Source organism: Chelmon rostratus, chromosome 12 (assembly GCF_017976325.1).
Source record: "Chelmon rostratus isolate fCheRos1 chromosome 12, fCheRos1.pri, whole genome shotgun sequence".
Taxonomy (NCBI): domain Eukaryota; kingdom Metazoa; phylum Chordata; class Actinopteri; order Chaetodontiformes; family Chaetodontidae; genus Chelmon; species Chelmon rostratus.
In genome coordinates this window covers 24,909,558-24,925,189 of record NC_055669.1, presented here as the reverse complement: position 1 = coordinate 24,925,189, position 15,632 = coordinate 24,909,558, and the positions used below count along the sequence as shown (strand labels likewise).

The 15,632-nt window shown below is 43.8% G+C and overlaps 2 protein-coding genes across 3 annotated transcripts in view; both read right to left on the bottom strand.

Annotated features, from left to right (window-relative positions):
- LOC121614971 (solute carrier organic anion transporter family member 5A1-like) overlaps nt 1-8,184 on the bottom strand; it is a 33,973-nt gene extending 25,789 nt beyond the window's left edge. For both annotated transcript variants that reach the window (XR_006007245.1, XM_041949081.1), the window contains exon 1: nt 7,095-8,184. Coding sequence is in view for 1 of the 2 variants with exons in the window: in XM_041949081.1 (XP_041805015.1) it covers nt 7,095-8,055 (961 nt within the window). In the remaining variant the exon portion in view is untranslated. The remainder of the gene's footprint in view (nt 1-7,094) is intronic.
- A 2,963-nt stretch (nt 8,185-11,147) lies between these two features.
- Nucleotides 11,148-13,452, bottom strand: LOC121614976 (E3 ubiquitin/ISG15 ligase TRIM25-like). Its single transcript, XM_041949087.1, has one exon. It carries the CDS (start codon nt 13,383-13,385, stop codon nt 11,688-11,690), a length of 1,698 nt encoding a protein of 565 aa, XP_041805021.1. The 5' UTR covers nt 13,386-13,452; the 3' UTR covers nt 11,148-11,687.
- Nucleotides 13,453-15,632: the final 2,180 nt, after the last annotated feature.

Here is a 15,632-nt window from a genome sequence, read left to right as displayed (position 1 = left end):
TTGGCTGAGGACACAGTCAGACAGCACGAGGACAGACGGACGCAAAAGCAGAACACGGTGTCTGTTTGAGCTCACCAACTGGTTTCTGTACATTTCAATCTGAGTTTTGTGGGTTAGGCTGTCAGTGTCTCACTGTCTCTGCAGGAAAAAAGGACTGAGATGAGTAATCAGCAGCCTGAAATGAGACAGGCTTTTTCCTCCCTTTGTAACACAACAACAGGAAACTAAACCCGACCTTAATGACCAACACTCATTAAACAAAGTCATTAAAAAAATCAAATCACAGACGCCAGGACAGAACATCAGGAATGCCTTGATGTGTCCAAGTTAATGGTGCCCCTTTAATTTTGTCACATCCTCTTTAATATATTTACATCAATGTACTGTTGGAACAATAAATCAACCCTGTGCCGCCTCGTTGCTTTGCTCACCAGGGGGGGAGTTCAATATTCCACTTCAGTTTGACTTGATTCTCTCGACACCTTCAGGCCGCGGCATTATTAAAGGTCAAACAACCCGTCAGCAGTTCAGAAATGGTCAAACAAAAGCCAGCTGTGTCGTTGGTGAACGTCTGGCATTTGCTGGATCAATGGCTAGGATGATCAATTATTGAAACTGGTGTTGATTAATCCATGTCAGACTATTTACTGACCCATTGTTTGGCACCTTCTGGCAAATTTTAACAGTATACACAAGTGGACCATGATGGATTTATGATCTTTTAGGTTTTTATTTTAATAAAAATTGAACCATGTGGTAATTGTTTTTTGTCCAAAGTCCCTGGCATGGGTGGCTACATTACGCCATGAGTGACCCCAGCAGGTCTGGAACACCAGCTTTGCCTTGCTTTAACTATTCAGTTTCACAGGACATCTTTCACTTCACACCAGCAGATTCAAGCTCTCTGAACTGAGCCGAGAAGCGTTAAGACGTTTCCAGTCACATCTTCCTCATTGATGATAACGGCAAAATCAATATTTGTGAACGTGATAAATCAGGAGACATGATAATCAAACCCCATGAAATGCTTTGCTGCTGTGTAGTCTGGTGCATGAGAGTGGAGGTGACGCTCTTCACCAGGAGAGAAACAGTGTGAGGGGTTTCTAGTCCTCAGTCCATGAGATGGACAAAGCTACACAGGTTGTTGTTGGAGACGTAACTCTTAAACTGACATAATTCATCCAAACTTTGAGAAATGTTAACTGCTGCAAACAACCACCACCACCACAGCTCCTGCGCTGACTGAAAATACTGCTGACAGGATGGACGCAAAACAAAATAACTCCTCCACCCAAACAGAAAACAGCTGACATGAGCACAATGTCAGGCTGATTAAAGCAGGGGCAGCGAAGTCTAATTATCAGGCTACTCTGATGAAGCAGAGGCTAATGCAAAAGCAAGGTTTTCAAAAACCACGATTAATCTCTGAGAAAAGAGGAAATCAGAGTGTAAACACAACTTTAGCTTCTTTAATTGACTCTTGCACAATTTGCTCTCTGGCACGGATGCACTCATGCACCCAGGAGTCCACTGTGAACATAAATCCTGTCACATATGACAACAATTCATTGCTTTTTACTATCATTGTTAAAGTACTATAGAAGCAGCTCTGCCAGTTCAGTTGTACAGAACATGGATACGACCTACAGTCGTCCAAATATCCTCACAATGACCACAAGTCTGAGGTCACACACGCAGCGCAGTACCATGACAAACACAAACTGGCGCTGTTAACTCAGTGAGGACCAGATTGCATTTCTGAGCTGGCACATTAAAATTTCAAGTGGCAGCAGCGTGTCCCGCCGCCGCAAATGGGAGCCAAACAGAGCGTCTCTTATCGGGGTTACAAAGCAATATTGTGCTGAATTATTCTAATGCATGTCTGTTACGCCTTTGGGCATGATCTCATATGTAGGCTAAAGCAAAGCAGGGCCAAAATGGACCAGAATGTTTGCTCTACAGCAGACAGCAAGTGTTGCACCCATACTGGCCCACAACAGTACAGGGACGGCAAAACCAGAATTATGACCTTCAATGTCTTTGCCTTTTCTCATTTCTGTTGTATCACCTCTTGTTCCTACATTCACAGCAAAGATTTGCTTTGGTGCAAAATAAAGCAGATAAGAGTTTTGAGATCATGTTCTGTCCATTTGATCCTTCTTACACCAGAGCCTTGTGTGTTGTGGGACTGGTTTGGAGATTACCGGTGACTTCTGAGGCATCTGCCCACCTGCTACTTCACAGACCTTTTAACCTTTCAGCTTTATGGCATTGAAACAGACAAGTACCATCATTTTATATCCATTCTGTCTAAATTATTTTCTAAAAGTGATGTTTTGATGAGCAGGTTCCTTTACCACCTCTACCACGACACAAGCGGGTGAGGCGATGCAGATTTCTACTGACGGCAGACAGCGGTAGTTCAAGTCATAAACACACAGACGGAGAGGAAGACGGCGATGTGCACCACGTGATGGAAATGAAACTGACATTTGCCTCAAACATCGGACACGTCTCTGAAGCGAAAGGCTCATTTGATTCCACTCGCTGCCACCAGTAGTGAAAACGTCCCAAGAAATACTTCGACGAATAGTTATAAAAATATTTTTTTTATAAATATTAATAGTTATAAAAATATTTTAATCAACTTTTGCAAAGTTGATTAAAATATTTTTAATCAACTTTGCAAAAGTTCTGTGACAAAGAGGGTGCATTCAACACATTGGTTATTCTTCAAGGACACACACTTTGCACTTTTAGGTTGTATTTTGCAGTACAGCCTCGATACTGCATTACTGAGTTTGGGACCGCCGTTAATATTTTGGGAGTTAAAAAAAAATGACTAAACCATATATCGTCTGATAACAACCTTCATATGGATGGAGTGGAGACAGTTTCTAGGTGCCTTCAGATATAGTTGCTGCAGTTCTTGTTTTATAAGCAGTGTTATCAGCGTTCTAATTAGCAGTACTGCCACCGATCCTGCTATTGCTATTTGTTTCCTCGACTGTATTTTAATGTCTTTTTTTTAATAAAAAAAATACTGCACTGAAACTGCATTTTTCACGTTATTTTTTTTCTATGTTTGTAATATCCAGATTTGCACTGTTTTTGCACTGTAGGCTTTTTATATCTATTTACAGTTTGGGGAGGCCCTCTCGAGTCGCTGTGTGCACAGCCAGCTCTGTAAAGAAATTGTTTTGGTCTGGAAGAACTTGACTGGCCTGCACAGAGCCCCGACCTCGACCCCATCCAACACTTTCGGGAAGAACTGGAACACTGACTGCGATCCAGACCTTTATCACCCAACTCTGATGTTGCTGTGGCTGAATGGGAGCAAATCCCTGCAGCCAGGTTCAAAAATATGAGGAAAAGACTGAAACCAGAACAGTGGAGGCTGGTATCAGTAAGTGTGCACATACAAGAAATATGACTCTGGCTTAAACACTGCACTCGGTGTACTTGCATAGGAAAAAGACATGCAGCTCAACAAAGACAAAAAACAAAAGAAAATGACTGAACAATATCACAGCAGCAGATCACTGCCCACACAGCCACCAATCGCATGTGGCTGCAATGGTCAGGTGTCCACATACTTCTGGCCATGTGCTTTATGAGTTACCATCACTAATAGCAGTTTTAGAAACATCGAGAAGCTTCAAAGCTCGTGTCTTTTGTTAATATGGGCTTGTCTTCAGTTGGATTCCCCGTTTAAGAACAAATAACAGGAATAAACCCCATCTTTGTCCTGTCGTGGTGTCCTTTGTTCTCATCATTTGAGGCGGGGCAGGGACCAAACAGAATATGTTGCATTGTGTTGCTGCTGGGGTGGCCCTGTTCCCAGCGGCCACAGCCATCTGATTTAACATTCGCTCGAATCTCAAGGTTAAATCTCCTTTCCCAGTTGGCCTTTCATCTCCATTAGCAGCTGCGATAAACCAGAAGACACCTTTGATCTGAAGAGGGATTACCAGACAGACGCTACGCATTGATTTCGGTTTGCTTTTAGTGCCAGCATGTGCCAGGAAATTCCGCCTCTGCTTTTGTAAGCACTTGATCAATCTGTGTTTTAAAAGTGTCTGCAGAGATAAAGCAGTGGGCTAAATGAATACAGCAGTGGTCTATCTACATGGCATTCCTGCTGAATCCACAATACAGCTGCAGAACCACTAAAGACATCATCTGTCTCTGCTCATCTCATGTTCTGCCACTAACATAATAATCTAAGTAGGCTAAGTAGCATAAGAGGCCTATCTGTGCACAGTGAGCCCTTTGTGCACACTTCATGGTCAATATCAGGGAGACCGTGCATCACAACTCAGGCAAAAGAGTGGGAGGGCGTCCAATCTGCACACAAACGCTCCACATTACTGTGTGTGGCTCTGTATAACACCCGAAAGGCTTTTTAAGCAAACTGCAAACCGAAGATTTTTCCAAACCAAACACTGCATTTCTATTCTTCCTCTTGAGCAGGTTAGTCTGCAGCCAAAATGCAATTTCACAAACGCATCCGAATGTAGCATTTAGGAAAACTCGACAAAATAAAAAGCACTTGTGTCTTTAATGACAAGAAATAGGCTAATAATAGTAGTAATAATAATCCAGCAGCCATAAAACATACTTTCTCCAAGTATTCACTGCTATTCCACATTGACCAGCTTCAAACTGGAAGGAGTCTGCTGGTCTTTCAGGATGCTGGACTGATCTGTCAGCTGCCATTAAACCAACCAACCACACCGACCTGCTGACTGTACGACCGGGAGACAAACGTCCTCATTGGGCAGTCACCAAGGCTACTGAATACCAAGATTTACTGGTCGAGTGGGTCTTCCCAGACAAACGCTTTCTGGTTACTTGCCGATGAGGCCGGTAGAGCAGATAAAGTTGGAGCTAACAACGAAAGATCGTTTCTGCTGAAGGCTAAGGTTAATTTGAATTTTTGTTCATATAGACTGTTAAAATCCCTCCATATTTTTTAGTGCAGACATGTTGTAAAAATGTTGGTGCACTTCCCAGAATGCAATTCAGTGCCATCTTTTCATTGGAACTTTCCTGCCTGGTAAACATGCACGCGATGACGCTGCACCAGCGACTGGCTGCTCCGCTGGTCCATGGTCAAATAGCAATTTCACTATTCTGGCTACTTACCTTTTTTAAATTTCACCTTCCCAACACTAATCTAGATCTTGGGGTTTGTTAATCAATCACAGATGGGTGTGATGTTTAGATGTCCACATAGTTTTGGCCTTGCAGTGAAGCGTATATGGGAATTAGTTTTGTTTTTTATTGCAGATTCCTTTTTTTGCCCTTAAAATTAGGACCCAGAGGCTCATGCATACAATTTCTAAACTGTTTCATCATTGTCTGAGTTTTATATTACAACCAGCAGAGCGTCCAATCACATTCCAGGCTCCTTGCAGGTGACATCGGATCAGCAACCGGCTGCTCCATTGAGCAAAACTTCTACTCTGGTTGTTTTAAAAAGAAGAGAAAAAGGAGCCAAACCAGCACTGAGCCTCTGTGCCCCCCCCCCCCAACGACAGGAATGCACATAAGACCTTCCCCTCTTCCCTCCACCTCGCCTCCTCTCTTTCATAACCCAGCTCTCATTTGCTGGTTTAATTAGGCTTTGCCTTGTCCGAGTCCACAGGGGCGAGAACTTCTACAGAAGCATGTGAAACGGAAAGGGAAGGGGGGGGGCAGTTCAAAGATCACACAGTTGATTTGGCCACAGAACTATGTGGAGCAAGTGCCTGACATGTAGGCCATGGTGGTGGCAGAGACCACAGGAGCTCCGTGCTGTTGTTTTCAACTTCCTGCTTGTCAGCCTTTGTCAGTTGATGTGCCTTTGAGCACGAGCCTATTTAGTGACTTCAAATGTTAGGTGACGTGACAGATGTGGCGTCGGATGCTCAATACAGTGCCAAAAGCTGAATGTATGTGCGGTCGTACATTGTCTACAGCTGCTGACAGGGCCTGACCAGTGTATGTTTGGGCTCCATACAATGACGTTTTAGACAATAGTGTCCTTTAAACTTTGTGGTAGCAGCTCGTGTTTAGCCCTTTCCTGTTTGAATACGACAATGCCGCCGTGTGCAAAGCCAGCTCCATAAAGAAGGCGTTTTCCCAGCTTGGTGTGGAGTCTTGACTGGCCTGCAGGGTTCAACATCTGGTGGAAAGCCTTTCCCTGAGACTGGGGGCTGTCATAGCAGCAGATTAATGCTCTTGATTTTGGAATAACGTGCTTAACAATCACATATCGGTGCGACTTTCAGGTGTCCGCATACTTTTGGCCATGTAGCAAGTCGCAGAAATATTTAAAGGATGTATTTTAATGTTTTTTATTAAAGCAATATGAATAAAATGTTTTATTTTCAATTACTGATTTCCAGTTGTGTTGATAATTTGTTACTGTGCGTTGCATCTCTGTGGGACGGCAGCTACAGTCACACACAGGGTCGGGCGATGTGGCGGTACAAACCGTGTCACGCACTGATCTGAGGTCAGTCATTAAATGTGTGCCACTGAGTCATTTCTCTGTTGCTGTGTTTCTGGCTTGATGGCACCAGCACACCTGGTTGGTTGGTTGGTTGGTTGGTTGGTGTGTTGGTGGTTTTCAGTCTGACACACTGTGGAAACTTTCTTTTCTTGCATTTTCTTAACAGGTTCATGTTTGTTTGAGCCAAAATGTCACCAATCGGGGCTTAAAACTAAAGTCAGTTGGAACCACAAGTGGCTGGTTTAGTGCACAGAGTAATCCTGAATTTATTAATTCTGGCTATGACTCAGTCCCGCTCTTCCTCCCTCGAGAATACCAGAAGAAATAATGAATTTGGTTCTGCTGTCAGCTTTTACCAATATGAACATCGCATTTTGGACGTCATGAGATTACAGTGAACAGGAATACAACAGAAGTCACCCAAACACCTGCCGTTTTTAATACAAACCAATCACTGCAGCACCGACGTCACTGATTGGTTCCTATTGAAGCTGAATAGTAATCAATACTCAGTGACATCATCCTCTGTAGAGGTTGGCTGATCGAAGACGGCTCGTGTTTGAACACTTCCTCACACTTTTCCACAAACTCTTACCTAGATACAGCGAGGCGTTCTCCTTCTTCACGTTGTCGTCCAGGTAGGTGGGTCCCAGCGTGTAGATGGGCGTGGATCCCATGCCCACCAGGATCTGAGCGATGACAAACAGTGCCACATACAGGTTGTGCTCGTTGCCCTCCTGGTCCCTGGGACAGGAAGTGATGTCGACGCGGTCCCTGCCGCTGGCGTTGCTGTTCATGCACAGGCCCTCGTTGCCAGAGGATGAGTTGACCTCCTGGATCTGGTAGGCCGGCGAGATGAAGTGAGGTAAGGAGAAGAGGGCGGCACCCACGGCGATGAACACCCCGCCCACCGCCAGCCAGCGAGGCCTCTGGCCCCGCCCACCAAAGTAGCTAATAAAGACGACCACTAGGAGGCTCCCTATGTCGAAACAGCTCACGAGGAGGCCCGATTCAGAGCTCCTCAGGCTGTACCTCTTCTCTATGGTGGTGATGACACTGCTGAGGTAGCCTGACACCATGAGCGACTGGATGAACGTCAGGTAGCACATGCAGAACAAGAAACAGCGAGAGTCCTGTAAGATCACGCCCAGGTACTTCCTACTGGGCAGACGAATCTGAGCTAGCCTGGAAGCGAAAAACCCCGGGGGCTTCCTCCTCACCATGTTTTTACTCCTACGGATCTCCGTGTTCTCCATGTACGAACTCGGCCTGTTCAGTGCTGACTTTCCCGGCTTGGGCAGGTAGTTTGCCCGCGTCGGGGACTCCGCCTGAAACGACTCAGCCTTGGCCGGGAGCTGGATAAATTCTGCGCTCTCTTCTGCCGTGATGGACATCCGGACAGAACTAGCTAGTAAGGTTTCCTCTTGAGGCGCTTCCTCATTTAAAATAGGCAAACTTTTAGATTTGAAATTTGCACCCGAGTCCTCCTGCTCACTGGAAAATCCATCCTCCTTCTGGAGGGACTCTGACAACTCTGCTTCCTCGTGGTCGGCCATTATTTCCAGTCAAATCCACCTTTCTTTAGGCGTTACAAGAATAAACTGCCCCAGTTCCAAGTCTACATTTACAGTTCAGGGGCTGCTGCCCATTCCATTTATTATTAATTGGAACATCTACTCCCACAAAAACAGTCTGGCAGACAAAGAGGCCCAAAACAGCAACAATGTCAACCAAAGAGAAAGTAGACTCACGACTCACAGATGTGCTTATCTGCAGCTCAGGCAGGACAGCCTCTGGGTTGCTTATCTTGTCATGCACATTTGCCTTCTGCCACCATCAAATCCGGAGGTGGAGACCGTTCAGGCCTCCTCGGCTTGACCAGCGGAGCTCCGGGGCTAGAGCTCCCTGCAGATGCACAGCATTTCCACTCGATGGCTTCTCTCAGCGGGACGCTGCTGCTCCGCGGCTGGCAGGGATGAAATGAACTTGCAGAGCAGGCGCTGCATCCCTGACACTCCTGCCAATGGAGAGCACACAATTACAACGTCACTTCTTTGGCTACATTAGATGGTGGTGCACCCCTTCTCCTCCAAACTCCTCCTCCCCAAGTCAAGGGCATCACCTCCCCCGATGTTATCTCCGAGCCAGCTGTCTTCCCAGCGGGAGAGAGAGGCTGTCATCTAGTGATTCTATTTCTGCGTGTGTGGAAAAAATAAAGATCGGAAAAGGGGAAGAGTCGTCGAGGAAAACAAGCGTGAAACGGAGGAGTCTGGTGACGGTCTGCCCGGATAATACCGCTGCCCAGAAACGCCGCAGTGCTCAGCTGCTCTCAGTCGCTGTTTTGAAAACAACTGCGTCAAGCTGCCGGCATGATCACACGAAAACCGGAAAAGTACACTTCAAAATAAAAGCGTGCAATTTAATGTGTTTTACGTACAAAATCAGCTCATCGATATTTCACGTTTGTTACACATCATCTTTATTGTGTGCCATCAAGCCAAGGGAAAAAAGTAATCATCCTATATGCATTAAACCCTTGTGAAATTGCCTCAAAGACGTTGATCTTATGTTTTTCACGATTGAATAATTGGCACATTTGAGGCGTAAAGACTCAAGTCTAAATGAAGGTCGTTTTTAACTAAGTAATCGTAGTATTTCCCCTACACATGCCCTCAAAGTCGGAGTAGCAGTAATCCTGTACCATATCAACTGCAAAAAATACGCTGAGAAAGTGTCGCCGAATCGCATTAATTATTTAGAAATTTAAGACGGTTTTCTTTATAGGTTCACGTAACATACAGATCTGGTCGCCTTCTTACAAATTTCGGAATCGGCACTGTCTGTTTATAAATTCGGCATGCTTAATATTCAGTAACAGTTAAATTTAACATTTAATTACCTGCGTAAAACTTAACTCAAACCAAACGAATGCCCACTTTAGTAGCTAAGGTTAAGCTAGGTGAGGCCGTTGATATTTAACACTGCAATTTACCAACGTTTGCTAATGTTTAAAAGGCAAATAGCTAAATGATACGTGCAAAATTTGCCATAGAACAAGCGTTTGATGCATTCAGAAAATGTTTTCTGTATGTGCGTTATACGGAATGTCAAGCGTTAATAAGATAGTTTCGCAAAAATATCTGTTAAATTGTCTTTTTTTTAATGGAGTTTGGCGTATGGTGCCATAGCAGAACGTAAAGGGGCCGCCATCGAGTTAGCTAAGGCTTTACTTTGAAAAGTACAACCAGAAGTCCTTCGATATTACACGGATAGCATCCCAGCTAACCGCGCAGCTAGCAGCTAACCCGCTGAGGTAGCTAACGTTAACCATTGAATAAAATCACTACAATAATGGCGACGCAGCGCTTCACTAACCTGAGCCTCTGCAGGGACGACACAGCCTCTAAACCTCCATGTCCGAGCTTCGCCACACGGTCTGAGCGGTCAGGCGGATAAAACTGGACAAAAAACCTTTCACGTTAAAAATCTCATCTACAAAACATCCTCTGTTTCGACCGGAAACACTTCAAAATAAAAGCATAGTGTGTGTTGCCTGAGAGAGGTTGGAAATACACCGTTTGAATCCATTGCAGATTTATTTGTCTTGCACTTTATATAAAATAAATACAATACAATGTAAAAACACACGTAACTAGGGTTTATGTATAAAGTAGAGGATACAAATAAGAGCGAGAAGACTGAAAATTGTAAAGCACTGTGAGATACATGACTAAAAAGCCCCAAATATAATTTAATGATAGGCAGAAGTAGACTGGAAGCTTGTTCCAAATGCATGGTGCATAAAACACTTTTACTTTGATCTTAGAAACAGTGGGCAAAACATGAGTGTCATTTCAAAATCAAATCTTGACACTCATGAATCTAATTTAAAAATCTGAAAACAGGAGTGATGGGATCCACTTTGCTGGTTTCAGTGGTCATATTGCCTCCTTCCTGAATAAGCTGCAGAGTATTTACATTTTTCACGTTTTTGACAGATCAAAATGTTATTTAAAAGAGCTTCATCAGAAATCCAAAGATAATTTAAGACTACTTGAATAAAACATCGTCTACATTAAATGTTTCGTCACAGTATTGTAACCACAATGTACCCAAACGTGATTGTTGTTGAAATGTTTAAGTAAATTTCTATTTATTTATCTGCTGATGTCGACATACAGTACATGGACAAAAGTACGTGGATACCCAAAAAAGTTATTTGACACCTGAAACTCATGCCTCCACACAAAAATGGGTGGAAAAATGGAGGTTTCTTTTTGTGCATTATCATGTTGACACAGACAAGCACCTTCCCCAGGCAGTTGCTACAAAGCTGGCAGCGCACTATTGTCAGAAATGTCTTTGTATGCTGGAGCATTTAGATTTCTCTTAACTGTAACTAAGGAGTCTGGACCAAACCATGAAAAAGAGCTCCACACCAGCACACAAAGGTGTCAGGACTGCCTACAAACTTGTGGCCTTATCCTTTTTTGTAAATAGCAGTGAAGCACACCTGAGCGCGTGATCATGGAATACATATGTCAAGAGTGACCTCTAGTGGAGAACGTGATATCTGTAAAAAGCTGAGAGGGACCAAAATAGAAGATTAAAGTTGCATGGAAGCAGCATTAAAGACAGACCCAGTGACTCTTAGCATTGTTCTTTAAATGCGGCTGGACACCTTCAACACAAAGCATGCTAACACCGCAACCTTTAAACATATGCAAAGTACCTGAGAACATAAATCAACCTGAGAAAGGAGCCTTTAAGTGGAGTACCGATATACTTCACATCCCAAATCCTAGTAACACATATATATACATATAAAAATTCAAATAAACTCTACATTAGCATATATTCAGAGTACAGCAATGGAAGAACTCTGACTTTATGTATCAGTAAATATGCAAATATATAAATGGAGTATTAGAAAGGAAGACTTTTAGTCAAGTGTTTCTCAGGGATCATGTTGAGATCTTGACTTCAGTAAATGCCCTGAGTACTTTTACACATTTTTACTGTGGTTAACAATTAAAGGATGTAATGTAATAAAGGCTAAAACGACCATCCAGTTAATTTGACGTTTTTCTTGTTTGTCTGGTGGCTTTTTATTATTCTTTTATACTTAGAAAAAAATGGTGACAAAACAAACATTCTGCTTGAAAGATTGAGGATGGCATATTTTCTGTTAAGTAACTTTTGCCTTCTTGAGCTCACACAGCTCAGCACTGTTTCCAGTGGAATTATAGAGACATAACCCAGCATAGAGAGGCTGAGTGAACGTGGTCTGGACTCTGTGGAGGAGAGTCATGGTTTCAGAGATGCTGTAGAAGGACAGAATACCTGCACTGTGATCCAGGTACACTCCGACTCTGGAGGACCGAGGACCTGAGACGGGAGTCTTCACATTGTTGTACCAAAAGTAATAACTGTTGTTGTAACAATCTAACGCCCAAGATTTGTCATTTCGTCCAAATCGACATTCATTCCCCCTCCCTGCTCTGCTGATATTCTTGTATGCGACTGCTACACAAACTCCTGTCCCTCTCCACTCCACCTCCCAGTAACACCGTCCAGTCAGACTCTCTCTACTCAAGACCTGAAACCAAACAGTGAATCTGTCTGGATGATCAGAATAAGACTGTTCTTCACTCATTAATGTTGCTTTTCTGTTCCCCTCAGATAATAACAGATCTGTGTTTGCTGTGTTTGGATCCAGTGTGATTTCACGTGAATATCTGAAGAATCCAGCTCTGGTCTTGGGTCCTGGTGGTGAAGCTGACAGTAAAACATCCACTTCAGCCACTGTCAGTGAGATGTTTGTCCATTCCTCTGTCAGAACGTCCTGTAGTTTATCTCTGACTGCTGACACAGCAGCTGTCACATCCTCAAAGTAGCTGAGAGGACGGATCTTGATGGCGGATGAGTCTGTAGATCCACTGAGTGGTGACAGTGAGGGGTAGTTGTGTAGAAACTGGCTGTGATCCTCTGTGTGTGAGAGCTGCTTCAGCTCAGCATCTTTCCTCTTCAGCTCAGTGATCTCCTGCTCCAGCTTCTCCTCGAGCTCTTTGACTCGCCTCACTTCAGTTTCCTGCTGGGATCTGAGCTGCCGCTCCACATCAGACCTTCTTTCCTCCATGAGACGGATCAGCTCGGTGAAGATCTTCTGGCTGTCCTCCACCGCTTTATCAGCAGAGTCATTGATAGCCTCCACCTCCTGTTGAAGCACCTTCACATCTTTCTGTCTGTCTTGGATTCTCTGCTGGATGTTTTGTCGACTCACCTCCAGCTCTCTCTGCCTCTCAGTCCTTTCTGCTGCAGCTGACACTGTGTCGTGGCCTTTGTGTTCATCCACAGAGCAGAGATAACAGATACACTGCTGATCAGTACGGCAGAACATCTTCATCACCTCATCGTGACGAGAGCAGACGTTCTCCTGGAGTTTCTTGGAGGGGTCCACCAGCTTGTGTTTTTTAAAGGCAGGTGAGTCATAATGAGGCTGGAGGTGTTTCTCACAGTAAGAGGCCGGACAGACCAGACAGGACTTGAGGGCTTTCAGTTTCCTCCCAGTGCAGACATCACAGGCCACATCTTCAGGTCCAGCATAGCAGTGATCAGCAGGAGCAGCTTGGAGTCCAGTCTTCTTCAGCTCCTCCACTAAAGCTGCTAACATGGTGTTTTTCACCAGGACAGGCCTCGGAGTGAAGGTCTGCCTACACTGAGGGCAGCTGGGGATTTTCTCCTCATCCTCTTCATCCCAGAAGCCTTTAATACAGTTCATGCAGTAGCTGTGTCCACAGGGAATAGCCACCGGATCCTTCAGTAGATCCAGACAGATCGAACAGGAGATTGTTTCCTGGTCCAGCTGAACTCCTTTCTGCGCCATTTCTCCTCTCAGTGTCAACGACTGTCTGAGTTTCACTTTCTCAGAAGTGAAACCAGTTTGAGCTCTGATCTAAACAGCATGTGTTTCTGCAGTGAATGGGGCCTGTCAGCTCCTGCACCGCACCACATGTTGGTTACACCCATCCTCAAAGTGTAGATCTGAAGGGGAGGGAACCAGGAAATACGTGGACAGAGTGGAGCTGCTGTGTTTGAGAGCAGGAAGAAGAGGGAGGGGTTATCGAGCTCCGACTCATTCAGGAAGACGAGCGGACAGGCAGATTCAGAGAGTGTTCTGTTCCTGATCATTCAACAGTTTAGCGAGATTGAGACAACATGACGATGATGATGATGATGTGCTGACTCAGTGTCCTTCCCACTCAAGGAGGTAAGGAAGGAGCCATAGCTGCTGCGGGGGTAGATTGATACCAACCAGATATAACTATACAGCACCACTTCTGGAACCCAACTCCTGAAGAAGATCTGAGCTCATTTTTTGCAGATGTCCAACACAGCAGGTGTGTGCAGGTGTGTTGGAGTCTTCTCTGCAGAATGAGAAGGTTACATATCAGATTTTCGGCCAAAGGAAGAAGCAGATCTCCCACAAGGACTGGCCAAAGTGCAGCTTGCCGCATTCTGGAGCAGGAAGAAAAGGGAGGGTGATCGGGCTGTGCTTCACTCCAGGAAGAGGAGGGTTTGAAACAGGCAGAGTTTATTTAATCCTTGTTTACAATCACAACACTGTGACAGAATGTAAGAGGAAAGGATTCACTCGACTCTGTGGCTTTCCTCTCAGTTCCATCTTTCTGCTTCCTACACATCAGCCAAACCTTAGTGCCTTTTTACCGCTCCTTATGTTTTATGGTGAAATAACTGTTCCTTGTTCTAAAAGGAGACATATCTGTGGTCCTTCTTTGAGTCGCATCTAATGCCTACAACATGCATTTAACACGCCAGACCCACAACAGTGAAATAACAGTAACATCATGCATCAGTGTTAACAAAGTCTGAAAAACTTCCATTTTTTTTTACTGCGAATATTCCAATCAAATATTTGATGATGTTTGTTTCTCAGAGATGATGTGAAAACTTTACTTTAGTAAAGGCCTGGAGGACTTTTCCACCGCTTTCCCCTGTAGTTGTAGCTTCTTTAACAGTGTTACTGCCTTTTTGTGCTACGACTACAGATTTTTACTTATTTTATACACTGTCAGGCTTTTTACTGTATAATAGTGCATTTTTATTTGAAATGCTCATTATTGTTTTTTAAAATCTTCATCTGCAAAGTAACCAATAAATACATCTGCCAAATAAATGTAGTGGAGTAAAAAGTACAATATTTCCCTTTGAAATGTAGTGGAGTTCGAGCATGAGGTAGCAATACATTCAAATACTCAAATAAAGTATAAGAACAGTAACTCAGAGTTGTACTTGTACTTTAATGTGTTTTATTGAACAGACTTTCAGAGACCTGCAGCATTTGTCAACATGATTTCCCAGAGAGGCAGGAACAAACAGCATCTTCACGTCCACACATGGCAGCGACCGTCAGCCTATAATTCGACGATGAGCCGATCGCTGCAGGCTTCAGTTATCAATAACCTCGGTATTCCTCACCGGCAGGAAGCGTTTTTCTTTTTTAAAGCAGAGTGACTTTCAGCTTTCTGCTGTAATTAAGATCCTTTTGATTGACTTCGTTCTACGCGCCAGCTGCTCTTTGGAAGAGATCTTATCAACATGTCTGCAAAGATGTGATAGGGAACAAATTAATTTTGGTGCGAGCAGTGCTGAGCATATAAAGAAGGCAGTTAGGTTCAGAATAGTTAAAGCTCAACATTAAGACTGAGTCTAACCTGACACGTTAAAGGATTAAATATTAATTAAAGTGTTCAGACTTTATCTATCTATCTATCTATCTATCTATCTATCTATCTATCTATCTATCTATCTATCTATCTATCTATCTATCTATCTATCTATCTAAAAAAGTCTGAGGATTGTCTGATGGAGAATTGCAATAATAGCAAAGCTTCATAGAAACGCCCAGTTTGGCCATTATAATGATTAGTCTGCACACATGCACATTATTATTCGGCTCGCTGGCAGTGTAATGCAAAGCTACTATTTTAATCTGCATTAGCGTCTGTTTATGTCACAAAATATCTGCTTCAGTTTCTATTTCTGATGCTGGAGGATTGATGCTGAGTTTCTCTTTGGGTCTTGAATTGTTTTTACTGAAATTTGTTCAGCT

What these genes read in the sequence shown, in the direction of transcription:
- LOC121614976 (XM_041949087.1), bottom strand. Translation starts at nt 13,385, where the DNA reads ATGGCGCAGAAAGGAGTTCAGCTGGACCAGGAAACAATCTCCTGTTCG.